We start from the raw sequence: 23482 nt of genomic DNA, 5'->3' as shown, positions 1-23482 counted from the left end.
TGTCCCCACCACTCACTCACCTTGAGAAGGTGAGCAATCTTCCTGCCCTCACAGCATGTTACTTAGAGGCTCACTTGCTTCATATACACAGCAAAGACAATGATATCCACCTTAGAGTCAGAGTGCGCTATGATTTGACACTACTGTAACCATGCCTAGCAGAAGATCAGAACCTAAGAAATTCCTATTGTCGCTACAAATTTCCTATGACACCTTCACACTTCCAGTCTACCCCAGAAAGCTTTGGGCAGCCTGGCTACTCCAAGCATTTGGAATTCTTGGCCAGTACTGAAGCCTGGACTTCAAAGCTGTGCCCAGACCATTCTGCAGAGAATGCCTTTCAAAGACCTGTACGAAGCAAGCAGGAAGGGGTCATTTCAGGGTCAGATAAAAGCCAAGGGATCAGGGAAGGTTTTCTTGTTTTGTTTTTATGCTTATTTATTTAGTTACTTTTAAAGGCAAGGGGAACCTATGAATAAGGAAGAGAAAGAAAACCCCTCTGGACTTAGCAGGATTCCTGGGAAATTTCCCCAAGTGAGAAACAAATATTTTCGTAGTTGTTGTTGCATAGCCCAGGGCTCTGAGGAGAGGTTTTTCAGCAGAGTGGGGAAAAGTCTGGTTCCACAGAAGCTCTTTGGATCCTGCTACTGATGCCTGAGGCCTTTCTGATTTTCCCCTCCACCCCCACCATCCCCATCTTCCTCAGTCCATGGCATCCCAGGATTCTCAGAGGCAGCTTCACCTCTGGAACTGAGAAGGGCACCTGCTTCAGGCTTCCACACGGGAGACTTCTCCTTACATAGCAAGCCTGCCAGGACATGGTTAGGATTGTACCATTTTTTGGATGTGAAAACTGAGTTTTAGAGGCTTTCTGGAGTCCCATTATTAGGAAGGGGCTACACCATCATTTAAACTCAGGTCCGCCCAACACCAAAGCCAGCTTCCGTTTTGCCAACTATATCTGGCCACAGCCTTCCTTTCCTTCTGTCACTTGTGTATCTTTTCTCCCTGGCCCTCTCCCTTCCTTCTTGGAGAATGGGAACCTGCTGCCTGCATTAAAAAAATACAAAACAAAACTGAGGACTCTTGGGTGAGGCAAGCTTGGATTCTCCTTAGAGTTTTAGCCATGCCTGGGCTGTGTTCCTCTGGAAAACCACCCCTGCCCACGATTCTCAACCTCTTCTGCAGACTAAGCAAGAGGTCCTTTCCTCTCAGGGCTGCTCCCAAGTTCACAGATTACTTATGAGAGTGGGCTTTTTACCCTGGGAAGCGCCTGTTGCTATGAATTATTTCCATCACTTTTCCAACTGACCAGGCAGGCAGCCTGAAACCCAGCAACTCAGACCAACAAGCCCTACAGCAATGTGGGAGGGAGGTGAGGGCCTGGGATGCTTGGCTGAGGGGTGGCCATTTGGGGGAGGGAGAGGGACTTTGGGCAGTAGGTGAAGGGGAAGCTTAGGGGGCAGGGAGGCAGGGGGATTGGAAAGATTTGGAACCAAGGAAAAAAAGGCAGACAAAGAAACTTTCAATCAGACTCAAAATCCTCACCGGCCGCCCAATGGTGCTTTTGTGCAGTGACATGAAAGGGTCTGGGGGCTTCGGGAAGGGCCCGTTGGGGAGGGCGTGACTGGCCTTGAGTAATGAGCCTGGCCCCTCGGCCCCTCTGTCTCCCCTGACAGGCCTCCATGTCCTGAGCTGCAGGAACAATCCCCTGATTATCCCTGTGGTCCATGACCTCAGCCAGCCCTTCTACCACAGCCAGGCGGTACGTGTGAGCTTCAGTTCGCCCCTGGTCGCCATCTCGGGGGTGGCCCTCCGCTCCTTCGACAACTTTGACCCCGTCACCCTGAGCAGCTGCCAGAGAGGGGAGACCTACAGCCCTGCCGAGCAGAGGTAAGGGACCCGCGGCACACTCACCCTGGGCCACTTGTAGCCGAGTGGAGACAGTGTGATTTTGAAGCTGGGTAGCCATTTGTGTGGCTGTAAAAAGTCTGTGCATTTCTCCCTTCTCCATCCATCCTCTGGCCTCTGGCCGGCTCTGCCTTTGGGCTTGAGAGGCCCATGAGTCTCTGAATTCCTAGGACAATTGAGGGAAGCAGGGTTGTGTGGTGAAGAAAGAACCTCCTTCACCTGGCTTGCAGTGGCAGAATTGACAATAGCTTGCAGGGTGACCCTGGAAACATCAGTTTCCTTCTCTGAGCCTCAAGGTCTTCATCTGAACGAAAAGAGGATTAGCTCTCTTTTATCTCTGAAATACTGGGATATTCTGCTTCCTAGGTGGCACAGGCAGGAGACATAACCTTCCTAACCAAGGGGGATAGAGTGAGACTGGTATTCGCATCATCCTAGTTCACCGTGTGTTTCAGGGATAGGTGAAATCTCTGTCTTCCACAAGCCTAGCTCCTATGACGTCACGAGTGGTCTAAGAGCCTGTCTTTCAACTGCATGACATCACTCCCTCAGTGCTTTTGAGCTGGCATCTGTTAATGCACCTAGTTTGGAGCTACAAGGGAGTGGACTTTCCTGAAAAGAATACGAGTTTTGGGAATACTCTTACTTGGGTTTGAACCTCCACATTGCCACTTCTTGAATGTGTGTTCTTGGGCAAGACACTTCAGTTTTCTGAGTCATAGTTTTCTATTTTGGAATAAGCAGATGAAATCTATTCCACAGGGTGGTTGTGAGGGTTAAATGTTGCACTATAGATAAAAGTGTTCCTTCAAACTGTTAGGCACTATGTAAACATAACGTATTGAAAAAGAATATTTATAACCACCTTTTGATGATGATGGTGCTGCTTCTGTGCACAGAATTTTGTGTAAAGTTCTTAAAGTTGGAGCTGGAAAAAGCTTCAGAGATTATCTCATGCATCTGACATGTCCAAACTTTTGTGTTGCTATGTAGAATCACAGGGCCCAGAAAGGGGACAACTTGTGCAGAGTGCACAGCGTCTCTCAGATTTGTTTCATGAGATCCAGAAGAAGAGAGAGTTGTGATTTTTGTAGGCTCCGCAAGAGCGAGGCTCTCTGAAAGTTGGTTCAGCTTGCCCTGTATACTTGGGGGGTAAGAAAAGAAAAGAGAAGAGGGGGACAAGCAGCCTTTCCCACGCCCCTGTTACCACAGAGGACACAAAAGGTGGTTGCAAAATCCACATTGTTTAGCACCCACTGTCTCTAGCTTCTGTTGTGCAAAGTCTGTCGCAATCTTTCAGAAGCAAGAGCTTCTTAAATATAACTCATTGTCTTATTTCACTCCAAGAGGATGTTTTTATCCCTTGTTTTCCAGACCCTATAAAAATAAGCTAATTCTCAGAGCCTGGGGAAACCATGTCAATGGAAATCCATTAGACCTTTTCCACAACACTTTCCCATTTTTAACCAGCCTTCCTGACCATCCATAAGTTGACCGAGGCCAGGACTGACTTGTTTGAATTCTCGACGAATGGTGTCTGTGCCCTAAGTAAACAGTAGGAAATATTTAACGACTGAAACATATCGATCGATATGTATTTGTTAGTTCTTTGGTTGTAGGAGGAACATTGAATGAGGGCAAAGTGCTGCCCTATATCTGACTAATTATGTGACCTTGGATTAGTCATTCCCCTTCTCTGGGCCTCAGTTTCCCCATCTTTAAAATGATGATGGTGGATTGCATGGATTCTCTGCAGTTCTTTCCAGTTCTAACAGTGTGTGATTCCCAACAACTAGGAAAGATGAGAGAGGACAGGAAGAGACAAACACTTGTTGAGCCCCTAATAGATGGGAACATTATCTTATTTTGTTATTGCACCTCTTCTGTGAGGTATGGCTCAGAGAAACAGAGCAAGTGAGTCATGACCATCCAGGCAGTAAGAGGCAAAATCCTGCTTTGTCTGTCCCTGAAAGCCATTCTCTACCCACCACAGCAAGGCACGAGTATCAGAGAAGAGGAGTTTTCACAAGTGGACCCACGTGCTCATTTATTCAGAGGAACTCTGAGTAAGGCGATGGAGCTGCAGCTCTGAGGTCTTTGGCTGACTTGTCCCTGAGCTTGGATCAGGCTATGACAGGCTGAGTCTTGAGGGCTGAGGCTGCAGGGCAGCAGCACCTCCTCCTGAGTGCCCCGGTGGGGAAAGGACAGCAGCTGTTCATGGGGAGCTAAAGAGGCATTTACCAAAACAAATAGGACTCTGCAAACATGCAAATGTATTAAAACAAACAAACAAGGGAGGAAAAGAAAGAAAAATAAGCAGCAACTGTAAAGAGCCATGGGATGTTTTCCTTCATTCTGAAAACACCAAAATAAGTAGCATCACTTTTTATAGCACAAATTTCAGCTGGTTGTAAGAGAAACGTCCCACTTTACCCTCAGCTGTTTCCCAGGTAGTGAAAAGTACTGTTTCTCCTCTTCCCTTCTTGTCCTCCCTCCCACAACCTTTCCTCTTCTCCCTGCATCTCTCTTTCTCTCTCCTCTCCCTTTTCTCCCACCTCTCCATCTCTCTCTCCCCCTCTCTCTCTCTCTCTCTCTCTTTCTCTCTCTCTTTCTGTCTCTCCTCCTGAAAGCAGTGTGATGCCTACTGTGCTGCCTTGGGAGGAGTCCTATAGCAAAACCAGTTTGGGCAATGTGTTCTACCCTAGCTTGAGGAGTCTCCAGTCTCTTTGCAGTACTTGGTATAAATTCAGAGACCCAAGAAAACAGGATCCGTTTTCAAAGGAGAGGTCCAGTTGTGCAATTCTAGTCAAATCTCAGCCCCACACCAAGTTATGGAAAGGAGAAAAGGTGAGGAGGGGAGCCTAGTGGTGGGGTGTGGGGTGGTTAACTGGCTTCTTTAATGAGAAAAACTACAGTGGTGATATTGAGGCTCCAGTATTTGTCTCTCTCACACACACACAAACACACATGCACATATATCATGTTCATCCACCCTTGTGGTTCTTAACAGAAATTGAACAGTTTATTATAAAATTGAATGGACCATGTATTTAGAAAAGTAACTTCCTTCCCTCCTCCCTCCATTTATTCTTCTTTCCTTTCATGCTTCCTTCCTTCCTCTCACCTCTTTTTCATATTCTCTTTCTTCCTTTATCTCAAACTCTTCCCCATTTCTACATGCTGGTCCATTCAGATAGAGGCAGTTCTGATTGAGAGCTAAATTTTAGAAGGCCAACTTTGGGGGGAAACAAATTCTTCACATGGCTAGATTAACACTTTCAGCCATGGAGAACTTAGACTGTTGTTTGTTGGTTGGGGGTGGGGGTACCCAAAGACTGGAGCCAAGTATTTCTAGAGTCTGTGCCCTGATGAGACCCCATGTGTGGAATATCCCTTTAGGTAATGATACAGGGATTCATAAGTAGGATTTGGAACACAGAATGAAGCTGCTCTTGGCCAGAGACTACAGATTGCTCAGATCGCTGCCATAATCTCATTCAACTTCCCCAATCCGCAAAGGAATTAGTGCCTCTCAGCATATTGATTGGGAATCACATCTGGGGAATATAACTGCAAATGGAACTGCTGTGTCTAAGCATGTGTGTGTCTTTGACTATGCCGAATACTGCCTGACTCTTCTCCAAAATATTGTCCAATTCACAGCCCCATCAGTGATCTACCAGAGTTCCAGTTGCTCCATATCCTTGGCAACGCTTGAGATTACCAAAGACTACTTTTTCCTATTTTTCTCATTTCAAAGGGCTCTGAAATTATAGATCTCTGTTGTTTTGTTCTCATAAAATCATGAGGCCTGAAGGTGGGGAGGGCTCTCAAAGATTTCCTGGTTCTGTGCCCTCATTTGAGGATGAGAAATCTAAGGTCTAATCAAAGGAAGTGACTCACCTAAAATCACCCAACAAGTTGGGAGGAAAACCAGCATTGGAATCTAGTTCTCAGGAATCCAGTTATCTTTCCTCTCCATCAGAGATTTCAAGACTAGTGTTCCATAGACCATATTAGTCCATAAACAATCTCTCTTTGGCCTCTATTAGTTATCTTCTTTAATTACTTGCCAACATTTAAATATCAGGAGAGTTCATATTAAAAACCAGAATTCTTCTTGGACCTCTTTAAAGAAATGAGAAGCTTTGAAAACATCAGGCCCTTCATCCCACTAGGCAACCTTCGACTGGAGCAAAGCACTCTGCTCTCTGACCAGGCACATACCCTCTCCTCGACACACCCCACTCAGCTCACCTGAACCCTGCAGACCACTGAACTTGCATCGTCTAATCTTCAAAATCTTGCCTCCATACCACACCACAATACTGGCTCCTGGAAGTTCAGGGTAAAGAATCTTTTAGGATCATTCCCCCAGTAGCCTCATTTCTGGGTAGAAAATGAGGTCCTAGCACAGTAGCTCTTTCACCGTTTCACTTCCTAAGTGAACTTGCAGAATTGATGCCAAGAACAGTTTTCCCTGCATTTCCCGATGTGGAGCATGTGTCTTTTTTGTTGTCCCCATCTGAGCAACCCAGAATGATTTATAAACAGCCTTTCTGTTATTATCTCTGCTTCCCTATGGCATAATTGCAGCTAAGTGGCAGGGCACAGCAGTTATACCGTGAGTCGAGGAACAGAACCAGGAGAGGAACCCTTGTCAGCCCTTTAACTTCTGGCTTTATCCGGGTTCCAGAACTCTCTGGGTATCCTCTGTTATGCATGACTGGAGTCCATTCTTTTTGACAGTGGAGACAGCGGCGGGGGGGGGGGGTTGGCTATTGGATCAGATATGGTTTTACCTCTATATGGAACTTGAGTCCATAGGTAAATACATTAAACTTGTAGATAAGAAGAAAAGAAAAAAAGTTATTTAAGTATCTGATTAGCTCTGCACCCCAGGGACCTCCACTTTTGCCCAGGTGTGAGAATTTGATCTATAGAATTATCTGCATCCTTTCCCACTCGTCCATCCAATCAGCCACCTTTCTCCCTTCAGAGACGTGTCTTCATTTTCTCCTTCTTTTGTTATTTTTATTGACTTCCCATCACTGTTATTAAATCCTTCTCTCTTTTTTTTAATGAAGCAGCAGAGCCTTTTCTTTATTTTGTTTTCCTTGTTTTGTTTTTTGTTTTTGTGTTTCAAAAATGACAGGGCTGTATCACAGAGTTATTTGAGAGGGTCAGTCAGGGTAATGTTTATCATTTTTGGACAGTGTGTTCACACAATCTTTTCCAACCAACAGGATAGCAAAGAAAAACGAGCAGGGACTTAGGGGACAGACTGGCAGATCTCCACTGGAATTCTGTCCAAGCTGAGTGCCCTTGGGCAAGCAATTTAAAACTCTTAGTCCTAGTTTCCTGTTCTTGAAAATGGGAATAATATCACTACCTCAAGGAGTTGCTGTGTGGAATGCAAATAAGGTGATGCAGGTGAAACAGAGTGGCCAATGCCTGACACATATTACCTCCCTTATCCCTTTTCTTCCTGTTTTCAAGCCTGCAGGCCAGGTGCAGACAGATGTGCTGAAAAAGCAGGATGCCTCAATCCCTGAAGTGTATTCTGGAAGGCAGTAGTCCTAAGAAATGTCCCATGAAAAAAAAATGTGATCAGAGTTTAAAACATAACGTGTACCTTAGCCCCTTCTGGAAATTTTCAATGGGTTATCCAAATTATCGAGAAGTCCTGCAACTAAGAAAACTAACTGATATCATTAACTCAGTGCTACCCCTACTGATCCAACCATGAGATCTTTTGGTCAGGTCATTCATGGAACCAAGGACTATTTTTTTTTTTTTTTTGAGACAGAGTCTCGCTCTATTGCCGAGGCTGGAGTGCAGTGGCGTGATCTCGGCTCACTGCGAGCTTTGCCTCCCAGGTTCATGCCATTCTCCTGCCTCAGCCTCCCGAGTAGCTAGGACTACAGGCACCCGCCACCACACCTGGCTAAATTTTTGTATTTTTAGTAGAGACGGGGTTTCACCATGTTAGCCAAGATGGTCTCAATCTCCTGACCTCGTGATCCGCCTGCCTCGGCCTCCCAAAGTGCTGAGATTACAGGCATGAGCCACTGCGCCTGGCCTGTTTTTTCTTTTGTAGCAAAAAGAGACAGAGAGACTCATCTTCTCAAGTAGCTCCATAGTTCCAACAGCATTTCTCTCACTCTCTCTTTTTTTAAATGTTATTTATTTATTTATTTATTTATTTAGATACACGGTCTCACTTTGTTTCCCAGGCTGGAGTACTATGGTGTAATCTTGTCTCACTGCAACCTCTGCCCTCCAGGTTCAAGTGACTCTTGTGCCTCAGTCTCCCAAGGAGCTGGGATTATAGGTGTGCACCACCACTCCCAGCCAATTTTTAAATTTTTACTAGAGACAGGGATTCACCATGGTGGCCAGGCTGGTCTTGAACTCCTGACCTCAAGTGATCCATCTGCCTCAGCTCCCAAAGTGCTGAGATTTCAGGTGTGAGTCACCATACCTGACCTCAAAGCATTTCTCATACATTGACCTTTCTAGTCTACAAACACACCAAGCTCCATCTTGTGCTGGAATTTTGTACCTGCTCTTCCCTCTGCCTGGTTCTGCCTCTGCCCCAAACCTGTGTATGGCTTATCCCTTCATTTTATCCAGGTAGTCGTTCAGATGTCCCTTCCTCATGGATCCTTCTATAAAGTGCCTTGCCCCTCTCCACCACCTGTCACTCTCTATAATTTCACCTTGGTTTAATGCCCTAACTGCATGCATCATTATCTGAAATGATCTCATGTATTACTTTTCTTTGGCACACACCCTCCCTCCTGAAATACACAGATAACAGGCATCTTGTTTATCCCCCTCTGTCCACTATATTCCCAATGTATAGAACAATGTCTGGTGCTCAGGAAAGCCCACAGTGAAGGTCTGTTGAATAGATGAATCAGTGGATGATGTTTTACCCTGTTGACAATCCTAAGAAATAAATTATTTTATTATTTCCACTTTATAGATAAGGAAACTGAGCCTCAGGATGTTATATAAATTTCCAAACTCAAACAACTGTTAAATGGCAGAGCAGGGGCTGGAGCCCAGATTTCCCTGATTGATAAACCTTGTGCTCCTTCTACCCTAGAAAATGAAGCATTTCAGATTTCCATTTTCTTGTGAAGAACTTAATGCGCACAAAATAATTGGGGAAGGCACTGTTTATACTTTAATGGCTCTGCAACTTAAAGAAGAAAATCATCTTTCCCTCTGGGTCTTCATAAGAGCCCGGGTACCTTGTGGGAGCGCAGAGTAAGAATGCCCAAACTGCTAGGCACAGGTCAGAAGAACAGCTTGGAAGCTAGTAGCTTACAGAGTAAATATATTTAAATTGGAACCATGTGGTTCCTTCCCCTGGTGCTTACACAATGTGAACAGATGCATTGTTTGGTGTCAAAGCCCTTGTGTTGACTCCACAGTTACAGCCCCTTTGAGGTCTCCACATGGTACAACGCTGAGGCTGTCAGGACTAAGAAAAAGGGCTGAGAATTGGAGTTGTCTCAACAAGTGTTCCTTGATGCCAGTTGCCCTGCATTTCAGAAGGAGAGTATTGGAGAACTGCAAAGCTTCCATCAGTGAGGGTCTGAGACCTAAATTAAATGCCTGTCTTTTTCTGGGTATTTAAAAAGTAAATTGGTTTGTGATATGTTTTGGAAGCTTTCAGCTCCCCCCGCCTCCCGACTTTATTTCTCACTCTGCTTTTGAGCAGAGGGTAGAGAATAGGAATAGGTCACAGTAAAACCCTTAGTTGGGTATCATGAAACTGAGAGAAAACAAAAACAAACAAACAAACAAAAAAGTGCAAAACTTTTCTGACACTGGTTTGGCCAAAATGTCTCCCTGTCTCCTAGATAAAAACAGGAACATAAAAGCCTTGAGGTTCTGGATGCAAATCTACCCATCTGGGCATATGATAGGCCAGGTGTTGGGGGTAGACACAGTCAGAGAGGCAAAAGTCAGAGAAAACTGCCCCCTAGAAGCTTTTAGTGTTAGGCAGAATCAACCTTTTTAAAGTGTTTAAGAGCTATTGCAAGGCACCATCACCATTGGTTTCCTGCCATTTAGGAAACATCTGCAAGGAATTTTTGTTGGCACTACAAAGTACACCAAGATGAAATAGGCGTTTTCTCTGCCCTCAAGGACATTCTACTCCAGAAACATGGGACAAGGTTAACAACAAGGCCTTTGGAGTCACCCCTCTGGATGAGCACTTAAACAAGTAACGTAATCTTGCCAGTCCCCAATTTATCCAACTGTAAAATGAGTAACACTTAGCTCATAGGGTTGTAAGGATGGAGTGAGCTCACGCATATAAGCAATCAGCATATAGTAACTAATATTATTGAGTGCTTGCCTAACTATAATACAAGGGGAGTGATCATCCAAGAATGAGGATTTGATGCTGTTTCTGTTTGCATCCTTAAAGATTAGCCTGCAATCTGGTATGTTCCACTGTCACTGAGGAACTGAGTTTTTAATACATCAAACGTGAGGCAACAGCCTCAGAGAAAGAAGGGTAGAATACCCATGAGGGTGCTTGCCAAGGGACACAAGGGAAAGCTTCCTATGGAAACTTGCATGATGCTTAGGCCTAAAGAATGGGTGGAATTCAGACTGGCAGAAAGGTAGAATTCAGAGTTGCAGCAAGATGCAAGTCATAGTCTCTGTACAACTCCACTAATGATTTGTAAGTTACTTTACAGTTTATAAAAGACTGCTACCTCCATCATCTCCATTGAGTCTCGTGGCTGTATGAGGTTGGCCAAATTTGAGAGTATACTGAATCTCAGAGATGTGATGTACCTTGCCAACTAGGTAATAGAGCATAGGTGTATTTATAACATCAGCTACCACTTTTATTTATTTATTTATTTATTTATTTATTTATTTATGTATTTATTTATTTTGAGATGGAGTTTCACTCTTGTTGCCCAGGCTAGAGTGCAGTGGTGCAATCTCAGCTCACTGCAACCTCCGCCTCCCAAGTTCAAGCTATTCTCCTGCCTCAGCCTCCCGAGTAGCTGGGATTACAGGTGCCTGCCACCATGCCCAACTAATTTTTTTTTTTTTTTTTCTTAGTAGAGACAGGGTTTTACCATGTTGGTCAGCCTGGCCCTAAACTCCTGACCTCATGATCCGCCCAACTCAGCCTCCCAAAGTGCTGGGATTACAGGGGTAAGCCACCGTGCCAAGCCCAGCTACCACTTATTGAGTGCTTAGCATATGCCAGGAGTTCTGCTATACAATTTTTTCTAAACTGATTTAATTCTCAAAATGGTCCTTGTAAGTGGGTACTCATAAAATACAAAATGGGTTTTTGCTCAACCTGGTGCCTGGTAGAAAAAGACAATAAATATTCACTGTAATCATGATGATCCCCTTCTCACAAATGGAAAAACTGAGGCTATTCAAGGTTTAAATCTTGATAACGTACAAAGCTTTCAAGTGGCAAGATTTGAACTCTGGTTTGTCTGTTGCAATACCTTGTGCTCTTAATGAGAAATTTCATTCACTGCCTCTAGGGTCATCTTTACCCTAGCCAGCACCTCTTTCTGTCCACAGTCTCAAGCCCCCTGAAATCTTGGAGAAAGAGGCTCTTAGCCTTTATCTTCCAATTGAGTGTGGCTGTCCTGTGAGGAGACGCCTTCTTCCCCTTTTGTTTCTTTCCTCCCCAGCTGTGTGCACTTCGCATGTGAGAACACTGACTGCCCAGAGCTGGCTGTGGAGAATGCTTCTCTCAATTGCTCCAGCAGCGACCGCTACCACGGCGCCCAGTGTACTGTGAGGTGCCGGACAGGCTACGTGCTCCAGATACAGCGGGATGATGAGCTGATCAAGAGCCAGGTATGTGCAGGTGCTGAGCTCAGAGCCTCTCTGCAGCCCAGGGAAGGCTTACTGGGTGTTGAACATGTTCTCTTCTAAATACCCAGCAGCACTTAAAATAGTGCTGCCACACAGTAGGTGCTCAATAAATACTTACTGATTAAATGAATGAGTGAATGAATCAATTAACCAAGCAAGCAGTCTGGAATCTCTAAGAAAAGGGGTTCCTGTGCTGACTAGTGTTCTACACAATACTTGCCAGTGTTTTTGTATAGGTTGCAAATCTCCAAGACCATGGGGCTGAGTATTTTGGAATGAATATCTTACAGTCAGAACTCTGACATAATTGAATGGGCTGCTTTAGGACGAGGTGAGCCCTCTGTCAGTGAGATGTTCATTCATTCACTAATTCATTACAAAGCATCTGTTCACTGGAAATTGGATGCTATACTAAGTGCTAAAGAAGAGGAAGCCGTTAAGACAAACCAAGTCCCTCCTCTGAAGGAGCTTCATGCCTAGTGGTGGAGGAAAAGTCAGACAACTCATTAATAATGACCCCACTGTGTGATAAATGCTGTCAAGGGAAGTGTAGGGTGTTGTGGAGGTACAGGGAGATTCAAGGGAGGTGCCTGGGAAAAGTGACATGGAAACAGGCAACTAGACAGATCAGCAAAGGGGTATGTGTTGGGGAGAAGGAAGAAATATATAAATATATGCACTAGGCACAGGCATGGATAGTATGTGGAAGCACATTGATGAGAAAAGAAAAACATGCCACAGATTGTTTGTTTGTTTGTTTGTTTGTTTTCTTTTTCTATACTCACCCAAGCAATGAGGCTGGAAGGGCCAGCTGAATCCACTGGTGCAGGGCCCTGTCGGTTTTGTCAGAAGTGTGGGGTTGATCTTTAGGACAATAGGGAGCTGTTGCAGGAAGTGACATGGTCAGATCCTGGTGACAAAGTCTCTTCTAGATACTCTATGTGGGTGTAGCTTGGAGTTCAGCAGTAAGACTGGTAGCAGGGAGACCCCTTCAGACAGTCATCAAAGGAGTCATGGAAGATAGGACGTGTCCTGCATGAGATTATGGTAGTGAATGATTTGGAGTGATGTGACAGAATGTTGCTTCAGCAAGATGGTGCTATAATGTCCCAGGTGGGGCATGGGGGAGTGGGACAGGTTGTCCTGGGATCTGAGGATTTCCGTCACTAAATGTAGCATTTTCCAGGGCTGGCCAGTGGACTTTGCCTTCAAACTGCAAGCACACAGGGCACATTCCTTATTGCTGGGAATGCCTATTTGTACGGAACTTCTGGACTTGCTCTTCTGAGACACCTACTTCTGTGTGTCAGACTTGGCAGGCCTGAACTCCTGTAGAAAGAGTGAAACTGTTTTGGCAGTGAGGGACCTCACTCAAGCACACATCCCTTTGATGTGTGCTTAAGAGGGAAAATGTCCTTTGCTTTTAAAATCCCAGATCAACATTTGGCATCTCCAGTCTCTAGGATTTAGTGTCTTCCTCCTTGAATGAAAGCCTCCAGGCTGCAATGATTGTCCATCCCTTGGCTCCGTAGCATGGCCTTGCCCTCCGCCCAGCTCTGCCATCTTGTAGTTCGGTTCAAATCTCCATTTCCTCTTTCATTTTTCCTAGGCTTTTTCTGACTTTGTACCTTTCTCTCTTGACTATTGAGACACTAAATCTCAGAGTAGGGAGTGGATCTTTGAGCAGTTCTTGAGTTCAATCCATCCATTTTGCCAAAGGGAGAACTCAAGTAAGGAAAGGAACTTGCCTGTGGTCTAATAACATGGAGGAAAAACATCCAGGTCTCCTATAGCCATGGAGAGTGCCTACTATGTGCCAAGCACTACAACAGTTTCCTAGTAACTCCCCTAGAGCTAATAAAAGACACAAAAATCAACACTTGATATCCTACCATTGAACTGTATTTCACAGTCTGTTTTGTGAAAGAAGTCATCATGCCCTGTGAAGTCTCAAAACCTCAAGATTCTCATCAATGAAATGGAAATCGTGATCTGGGAGACTCTATAGACAGCAGTTAAGAGCATAGCCTTTGGACTCAAGTCTGACTTACCCTTTTTCCAGATGGTTAACTTAAGGCTGATCATGTAATGTCTCAGAGTCTCAGTCTCTGTGTCTTTAATTGAGAACTGAAATATCTAATTCATGCAGTTATTGGGATCATTAAAAGTGAGCTAACGTTAAACACTAAGCATTGGTCTCCTAGTGCCTGGACGAGACTCTGAGCTGTCACCTTGGGAAGAAGGGTGTTTCTCCACATCTAGGGCTCAGTCTGCCACTCCTCACTATGCACGCCTCTGCCTTTCAGATGGGACCCAGCGTCACAGTGACTTGTACAGAGGGCAAGTGGAATAAGCAGGTGGCCTGTGAGCCAGTGGACTGCAGCATCCCAGACCACCATCATGTCTACGCTGCCTCCTTCTCCTGCCCTGATGGTACCACCTTTGGCAGTCAGTGTTCCTTCCAGTGCCGTCACCCTGCACAATTGAAAGGTATCAAGAATGCCTTCCCCAGCTCAGCCTTCCTCTGTCTATGGGAAACCTAGAGGCTGCGTCCAGGCTCTCTTTCTGGCTCTCAAACACCAAGAGTGGGATGGGGTTTTATCTGTGCTCCTGACTTCTTCCTACCAATTGTATTTATGTAAACTGCCCTCCTGTGAAGATAAGAAAGAAAAAAGAGAGTACGGATAATTATGACAGTGAAGCCCTTTCCAAGACCTTGGAAATCTTGCAAAAAAGAAAAGGAAGAGAGGATAAAAGTGAAGGAGGGAGGGAAGAAGGAAGAGAGAAAAAGAAAAAAGAGTTGCATTTGGGACTGATGAAATGAATTTACTCGTATGATTAGGGCCAGTAATCCTTACGAAGTAAGTGTTACTATTATTCCCATTTCACAGATGAGGAAACCAAGCCTCAGAGGGTTTAAAGAACTTGCCTAAGGCTGCACCATCAGTGATGGGGACCATATTGAAGCCCAGGTCTGTCTTTCTCCAATGCTGGCTACTACTTATCAAGAGGGGCCAGCTAGGCAGAGAAGAGCAGATATGGACAGGAAGCATCTGGCATCCTCTTGAGCTAGGCAGCAGGGCTATTGAGGGGAATAAGACTCTGGCATACCAGAGATCACATTTTAGAAAAAAGTGAGTAGCTGGCCTGGGTGTCCTAGAATGCTGGGATTAGATGTGGAATGTATTAATAACTTCAGACTAGGAAATCACGCTTCTCTCAATCAATCAGAGGCCTTTGGGAAAGGGAAGTGCATAAATTAGCATTGATTATTACAGCCCTCATTGTGGCTAATAATAATTGTTAATCAAAACGATGCATATCCTTCTGCTGCCAACTGTGATTGGGGAAGAGTGACCTGGCTGGGGAGACAAGGCCTTAGGAGGACCATCATTCTAGTAGTTGGTGATCCCAACTTTGCTTTTCCTTTGACTGGGCAAAGGTCCTGCTGCCTTTCTCTTGAACTTAATATTGCCACCTAATTTGCCCTCCTACCCTCATCTCAAGCCAGGGGGTAAAAAGGTGATCAATGTCAACTTTCCTTCTTTTACTTGCTTCCCTTTCCTCCTTTCTACATTTTGTTTTTCCTTTGATCATAACATAGTTTAAACAAAAAGAACAATAATTTTTTTTAAAAAAACTTTTATTGTAAGTTCAGGAGTGCATGTGCAGGTTTGTTACATAGGTAAATTTGTGTCATGGAGGTTCATTGTACAGATTATTTTATCACCCAGGTATGAAGCCTGCCTTAATACCCTTTAGCCATTTTTCCTGATCTTCTACCTCCTCCCACCCCCTTCCCTGTGAATAGGCCCCAGTGTTGGTTTTTCTGCTCTTTGTGTCCATGTGTTCTCATTATTTAGCTCTCACTTATAAGTGAGAAGATGCGGTATTTGATTTTTGGTCCTGCATTAATTTGCTAAGGATGATGGCCTCCAGCTTCATCCACATTCCTGCAAAGGATATGATCTCATTCTTTTGTATGGCCACATAGTATTTCATGGTATATATGTACCACATTTCCTTTATTCAGTCTATCATTTATAGGCATTTAGGTTGATTCCATGTCTTTGCTATTGTGAATAGTAAAAGCACTAATTTTAAACAGTCAATAAATAATAATGATAATAATGACCAGCTTGAAATCCTTTCTGCCCTCAGTTTTTGCCCCACCTGGCCCTCTCCTCTATTTGTACCTTTTGTTCTTCTTAATCTGTCTTCTTCCTCTGTAACTTCTGTTAAAGTCTACCCCTTACCAAGTCAACCCCCCTGTTCCTTGCAATCTCCCCGTACCAGCCCTTGGCTAATGTAGCCTCTCAATTGAGTGCTTGTCCTTATTCCAGTCCAGCTAGTGCATTTTTGTTTCCTCCAAACAATATAGTGGCCAATATTCTTCCACATTCTAATATGCTAGAGATGGACAAGAACTCAGAGATGGCTTTGGTTTAGGGACAAACAAGTTTGGTGATTTGTTCAAGGTCACAGGTAAATTCATACTTTATGCATTCAACAAATGAATACCGAGGACCTGCTATGTGCTCAGCAGTAGGCTAGGCTCTGGGAGTAAAGAAGGTACAAGATACAGCCCTTGCCTTAGGATCTAGAAAGTGCCAACACCATGAGGCAAGTGCTTAGAATACCAGATTGAAGGTCTGAATTTCTCTCCTTGAGTTCTGTTCTATGTTAATTTCAATCTTTACGGCACTCCAAAAGAGACTCGATCTCCTGGGTAATCTTTTAAATGAAGTAATAAAAATAAGTACCTCTCTTCTGACACTGCTACAAGTTCACAATTATTTTAATGCTCATTAGAGATTGGAATTTCCTTAGCCACATTTGTAGAAATGCTGAGTAGGATGTATTTCTCTGCATTAAAAGATGAACAAGTGAACTTACAGAGCCCCAAAACTTGTTGGAACCTAATCTCTAATATCAACACCTCTACCAAGAGATATTACCCTCTACCAGGAATTTCAGGCTCAGACATGCCTTCACTTCATATCTTGAGTCATGTTCCCCCAGGAAATACAGTGGGGGAATGAGGGCAGAAGACATGGAACTGACAAAAGTCAACAGGTTCTCTTCTAAAGCCGGTTGCCACTGTGGGCAACTAGAGCTCAGTCCCTCTGGGAAACTCTGGGAGACGGTGGAGAACATGCCTCAGAGTTATTGCAACTCTGGAAACTGGCACATGAATCCAACAACTCCACCATTAGTTTAGTGGTGCTTCCAGGGGCATTAACTCCTTGGTACTTTAAACTCGCCCTACATATGGACAGAGTAAGCATCCATGACCAGTATAACATGCCTCAGGCAGAGAGTTGGCAGTGCAGTAAGCATCTTTCACAGTATACAGGCCAGTGCCAAGAAGACAAAGGAAGGGCACATCATGTATCATACCCTACTTTCTTCAAAGCCACATTGTAGATGCAGGGTAGTGGCTACAGCTGGTGCACAGAAATACTGCCCGGCTGAAAACTCTCTTGGAGTTTGTTGCAGGGGTGGGGGGACATATCCATGGTCCTGAATCACCAGTGCCTGCTTTAGCTGTGGTGCACTGCTAACTCCTATTCACCCTCTTCAAGAAAGCACATTTCTGGTTTGCATTTTCTCTCTTGATTAGCATTTTGGAATCTTTATGTTCTCCTGTCACAGAAGAACCATGATTTTCACTTCATGATTTACAATATACATAGCTAATACAATGTACTTTTTTAGAGTCCCAACACCTTTTCCACAGATATGTTATCTCTCTTGGGCAATTTGAAGAGGGTGTGCTTCCTGTACTTTTTATACAGCTCCACTTCTCACTAACCTTGTGCTTTACCTGGGCACCCGAAAGCAATGACTGCCCCGATTGCAAGGGCAATGCAAAAAGAAGTTTGTAGACCCTGGTATTCTGGACGCCTCTATGCTTCTATGGAAACCAAATGAATCACCTTTCCACACGCTTTACTCTTTTACTTGATGTTAAAATATCTATAGTTGTCAGTCTCATAGTTTATCAATGTGGAAGCCCCTATGGGGCTTACAGACACCAATCTGCCTTGTGCTAACCGGATGAATCATACTAACAAAGAAGAAAAATGAAAAAAATGAGAAGGAGTAAGTGGAGGAGCATATATAGAATTGCAAAGTACTTTCTCCCCTTTCTTCCTTTTCCCGCTTTTTCTTCATAGTGCTTGGCACCTTCTGGCACACTAAGTAGTATACTTTTTAGGATAACTTATTGTACTCCTCCCTGTTCCACTAGATTACAAGCTTCAAGAGGGCAGAGCTATATCTATTTTGTTTTATTTTATTTTGTTCACTGCTTTTCCTTCAACATATAAAAGTATCTGGTGCAGAATAAGCACTAAATAGATGCTGGTTGAATGAATGAAGACTTCTGTGAAGATTCTTTCAGAGCTACTAATGAAGAGGAAAAGAAGAAGGAAAGTGGGAGGAAGTGGGCAAGTGAAGGAAGGAAAGGAGGGAAGAAGGAAAGAAGGAAAAAATTTAAGAAGCAAATGAAGACATTGACAATACTTTCATGGGCACTTTTCATAAATGTTGTTTTATTTCATCTTCTGAGCACCCTGAAAGGCAGAAGCAATTGTTTGCTTTTCACCGATCGGAAAATTGAGATTTGATGCTTCCAGAATGAATAATAAGGGCCCTGCTGATCATATGTAGTAGCCAACTTCCCATTAAAAACTACCATCTCTGTAGTTAGACAGAATTTGTTTTGAACCTCAGTTTTGTCTTTTGCCAACTAGGATAACTTGGTCGAGTCACCTCTTTCTGAGTCTTCATTTCCAATTAAAGACTGTCATACTAAATGCACTGTTTATTGTGAGAATAAATGAGATTGCATATCAGAAGCCCTCGGTACATAGTAACTGCTCAATAAGCCCTCGGTACACAGTAACTGCTCAATAAATGTCAGTTTTCTCCCTACCACTCCACCCCTCCAACCTGCAACTCCCTGAGCTCCCCAAATACTTCAAGCCCTGGTTGTCAACACCATTCAGTAATAACCGGGAAGAGGAGAGTTTGGTAGAGAAATACAAGTTTCAGGTCCTCCTCTATTTGTCTCGGGAAGGTTTTAGGCAGGCTGTGACTCGATAATATATGAGCTGGTAGTGAAAAGCCTAACTCCCGTGTTTTACTTTTATTTGCAACGTTCCCCATCAGACCAGCTTCCCGATGGCAGTCAGCACTCTGTCAGAGCTGGCACAGGCTACGGGGGAAGTGCTGCTCTTTCAGCTGCTTTGGCAAAGCTTCACTGAGCACCAGGACCTGAACAGAAAATCAAACCTCCTGATAACACAATGCTGTCATTTCCAGGCATTGCTGTTGGGAGCTGGGGGAGGTGGTAAGCAGGACAGATACAGGGGTGCTGGGCCTAGGGGGAGAGTGGCAGCTTGACATTATACACTCACTGATATCAGAGTTTGCTGTAGTTTCTGGTATGAGCTTTTGCTGCCAACTATTAGAAGGCAAGTTCCTCCATCTCTGTGTTCAGATGCCCACTTGTAAAGTAAGAAAGATGGATTCAAGGATTGTGAATGTGTCTTTTCTATGCAGCAGAAGAGGCTCAGGATCAGAAGTCAGAAGCCTTGGATTTTAATTCACTGCAGACATGGGGGTAATTCACTCCCCCCATTTAGATCTCCTCTTCTTTGTGACAGCTCTCTTGATCTCCCTAGGCTCCTCAGTTGGAAGTAGAAGGGGTTGGAATTCCATATAAGGGATCTCCTGGTTTGTCAAGTCAGCTAAAATCCAAGTGGCTGTGCCTTAGCTTGGCTATCAGAGACTCCTCCCTCCTCTATCCCTGCTTGCCCTTGTCTTCCAGGCAACAACAGCCTCCTGACCTGCATGGAGGATGGGCTGTGGTCCTTCCCAGAGGCCCTGTGTGAGCTCATGTGCCTCGCTCCACCCCCCGTGCCCAATGCAGACCTCCAGACCGCCCGGTGCCGAGAGAATAAGCACAAGGTGGGCTCCTTCTGCAAATACAAATGCAAGCCTGGATACCATGTGCCTGGATCCTCTCGGAAGTCAAAGAAGTAAGTGGGGTTGGAAATGCAAACTCATGGGCTCTAGGAGGACAAGAGTTAGGTTCAAATGCCTGGCTGGATGGAAGCACTCATTTCTTCACTGGAGGCAATGCCTGCCATTCATCCCATTCTGTTCTGTGAGAAGCTAGAATGATTTGTTAATAATATTAGTTTTGGGTCAAACAGAACAAACTTTAAGTTTCAGCTTAGCTGCCTAATGGCGATATGATCTCAGACAAGTGACTTTACTTCTCTGCACTTCTTTTTTTTTTTTTTTTTTTTTTAGCAATAAGAAGGGTACGATAATAACAGTTACAACATAAGGTTCCTATGAAGAACAAATGAACATGTGCATGTAAAGTGCTCACAACGTGCTTTGCACATAGTAGTTGTTTAGTAAATGGTGGGTAATCATAGCATCATGGTTCCAACACCCATCAGAACACTCTGCAAAAAAGTGGAGAGAACCTGGGGCTGGAGGGGCCTGAGTTTTGTGTCAATCTACATGTAGCTGGAAGCCTGACATTTCTGCCTGCTCTTGCTAAAGGAGTTCTGTGGATGAATTATCCTTAATCCCTACACGAGTCCCACCACCACCCAATAGGTCAGGTGGAGAATGGAAAATAGGAAATAGGAAATGGGGGCCCAGCTGGTGGTGTTCATGCAGGGCATGGATCTAGCCATTTGGTCCTTGAGATGTCTCCTCTTTGATCCTTTCCTTGAAGACGGGCCTTCAAGACTCAGTGTACCCAGGATGGCAGCTGGCAGGAGGGAGCTTGTGTTCCTGTGACCTGTGACCCACCTCCACCAAAATTCCACGGGCTCTACCAGTGCACTAATGGCTTCCAGTTCAACAGTGAGTGTAGGATCAAGTGTGAAGACAGCGACACCTCCCAGGTAAGCATCCTGGAACTTGAGATTGATACCATGGTCCCTTTCCTTTCTGCTTACCAAAAACTAGCCTATACTTCAGGAACCACTTTCTCCAAGAGACTATCTAACTAGGCTCAAATTGTATAATGGCAGTGTCACCAGTGCAGAAGTTAAGAAACTGGGCTCTAATTATCTACTTTCATAATCTCTCTGAACCTCATTCTCCTACCTGCAATACCATATTTTATTTGCTTGGAGATTCTTAGCTTTGAATTTTTTTTAAGCATTGGAACTTTTATGAAGGAAATCATACATGGAATCCTAATGTATGAAGTTGATAAAAGTTAAGTTCCTCAAACAGGAATGGCCAGGGCTCTTTTGCCAGTTTGCTACCACCATTACCACCCATGTTGGTCCTTGAAGTATTTAAAATCACAAGACTGCCACTATACTTAGACATCAATTGGCTCCTGAAGCATAAGGAAAAAGGGGACCATATTTAGATGAGAAGTACAGTTTTGAGAACACCGTGGAAGAAAGGAAGAGCAGAAGGAGAAAGGTTTGAATTTTATCTCAATGCACATGTAACTGAGAGCAAGTCCAACACTTCTGCCTGCCTCTGCTGAAGGAATTTTCCTCAAATCCTACACATGCTCAAAAGGGCAGTATGGGAATCAAGAGTAGGAAAAAGAAACAAAAGGCTGAAAAAACCTTAAGTCCACAAGGAGCTCCATCTCCATCAAAGCAACCATATAGAGTTGATAACCCAAGTCCTGTGTTTCACGAGTGTGCAAGGATCATCAGCCATGTGGGGACAGATTTCAGTGCTGGCATCGTCTTCAATCAGTCTTTATTGGTCTTTGTTATTTCATATTAGCCTCCAAATACCAGGCACTACCAAACCGCCATTCTGAATCCCTCTCACTCCCTCCACATCCGAGCAATTACCGAGTCATACCCATTCTCCCACCACAGCGTCTCCTGAAGCTGTTCTCTTTTGTCCCCAATGCCACTACCCTGACTCAGGCCAACGTCATCTCTTTGATGAGCCACCATGCAGCTTCTTGATCATTTTCCTGTTTTCATTCCTGTGCCTCTTTCCAGTACCTTCTTCACATTTCAGCCAGAGTGATTTGAGCAATTATGTTAATCTCTCTGAACCAGGAGCCCCCATCCCTTAGGATAAAGTCCCAACTCCTTAGGGTGGCATTTAAGACCTTTCCCCCATACCAATAAGATGGATCTTCCTCCCCCACCTCTGCATTCTCTACCTTAAAAAGATTTATCCTTGTACCTTTTTCAGCTGCCTGACACCTCATCTTCCTTCACAATTTAGCCCAGGCACCCTTTCCTGCGGGAGCCCTTCCTCAATGTCCCTTCCACTGCTGGGCTCTGTGGCCCTCCTCAGGTTTCCCCCATGCCCCTCCTCAGGTTCCCCCTCACAGCATTGGCCACACTACGTTGTCACTGCCTGCTTTCATTCCACATCCCCACACTAGGCTGTGAAACAGTCCTTCACTGCATCTGCACCCGTCCTTGTGCCTTCAGCACTTAGGACAGTGCCAGGCACCTAGTAGGTACTCAGGAAATGTCACCAGAACTAAGGGCAGGAGGAAGGACCACAATGAACATCAAAGGCAGGTTCCTCCTTTTACAGATGAGAAAACCAAGACTCAAAGAGGTTACTCAACTCCCCATGGTGACACAGCTGGCATCGGCCGAGTCACAGTCAGTATCCAGGTTCCCCTGTCTCCAACTGTAAATGGGCTGAGTCCAGTAGGCACCACCTGAGAATCCTGCTCTCATACATTCACGGCATCTGTGTCCATTCATGGGAGTCATTCCCATCCTTGACTGCCAGGGAGGCAGAAGCCAGTGCTGGAACAAACAAAGGCTAGAAATTACCATGGCCTCTTGCAGGCTGATCAGCTTCCCTCTCACTCCCTTACATAAAACTGTTGCTAACAATTACCCAAACTGATGAGCCAAATAATATTCTGGCTGCGGTCATGTTATCAAACTGAAACTCAGCCTGCCTGGGGCCTTCCAAGTAACTTTCATGGCCAGTTTGTATTTAAAGGAGAAGAAAATGTAAATGTATCAGATGACTCAAGCAGCTCTGTTTGGCAACTAACGGAGAGGCTAGTCGCAAAGGAGCAGGGCATTGCTCGTCTGCTCAAAGAATGAGGGTGTGCGTGCCAAATGGACTCCTAATACAATTGACATTTCTACTTTGTACTGAAAATGAATTTCCTCTACCCTCAGACCAGGGGCCTGAGAGCCAAATCTAGTATTCACCTCAGATTCCCTCTTGCTGCCTATAAACATAGCAGAAATGCATGGCCCAGAGCATCTTGAATCAGCTTGTATGGAGCAGGGATTCTTTGCTTTCCAAACAAGTTTCAGATCCTGGTGGGAAAGGACAAGGGCTATTGTAGGGGAGATTCACACACTCTCTTCCACTGCCACTAAAAGCAAATAAAAACCTCACTTTATTCATTCCTTGGGAGCCAGTATAACACTGGATCTGTAGTTTGAGTTCAAATCCCAGCTTCATTACCTAGTCACTGGAGGCCAAGTTACTTAACTCTTTAAGCTTCACTTTCCTTGTATATAAAATGAGGAGAAAGAATACTACATACCTCATAGTTTGTTTGTGAAGATTAAATGAGGTAACGAAAATAGAGCATGTCTATGGGTACCCACTGGCCTTGTGCAGTGCAAAACCTATGCAATCATATGTGGTAGCCCTGGGGACTAGACAAATGAAC

At 44.5% G+C, this 23482-nt stretch overlaps 1 protein-coding gene across 2 annotated transcripts in view; it reads left to right on the top strand.

Annotated features, from left to right (window-relative positions):
• Positions 1 to 23482, top strand: part of PAPPA (pappalysin 1) — a 250880-nt gene that overhangs the window by 181593 nt on the left and 45805 nt on the right. For both annotated transcript variants that reach the window (XR_004053931.1, XM_030919309.1), the window contains exons 13-17: positions 1680 to 1893; positions 11613 to 11781; positions 14106 to 14289; positions 19637 to 19847; positions 20564 to 20735. Coding sequence is in view for 1 of the 2 variants with exons in the window: in XM_030919309.1 (XP_030775169.1) it covers positions 1680 to 1893; positions 11613 to 11781; positions 14106 to 14289; positions 19637 to 19847; positions 20564 to 20735 (950 nt within the window). In the remaining variant the exon portion in view is untranslated. The remainder of the gene's footprint in view (positions 1 to 1679; positions 1894 to 11612; positions 11782 to 14105; positions 14290 to 19636; positions 19848 to 20563; positions 20736 to 23482) is intronic.

This window comes from Rhinopithecus roxellana, chromosome 16 (genome assembly GCF_007565055.1).
Source record: "Rhinopithecus roxellana isolate Shanxi Qingling chromosome 16, ASM756505v1, whole genome shotgun sequence".
Lineage (NCBI taxonomy): Eukaryota > Metazoa > Chordata > Mammalia > Primates > Cercopithecidae > Rhinopithecus > Rhinopithecus roxellana.
The sequence above is the reverse complement of the archived record's forward strand: the minus strand, read 5'-3'. Positions and strand labels throughout refer to the sequence as shown.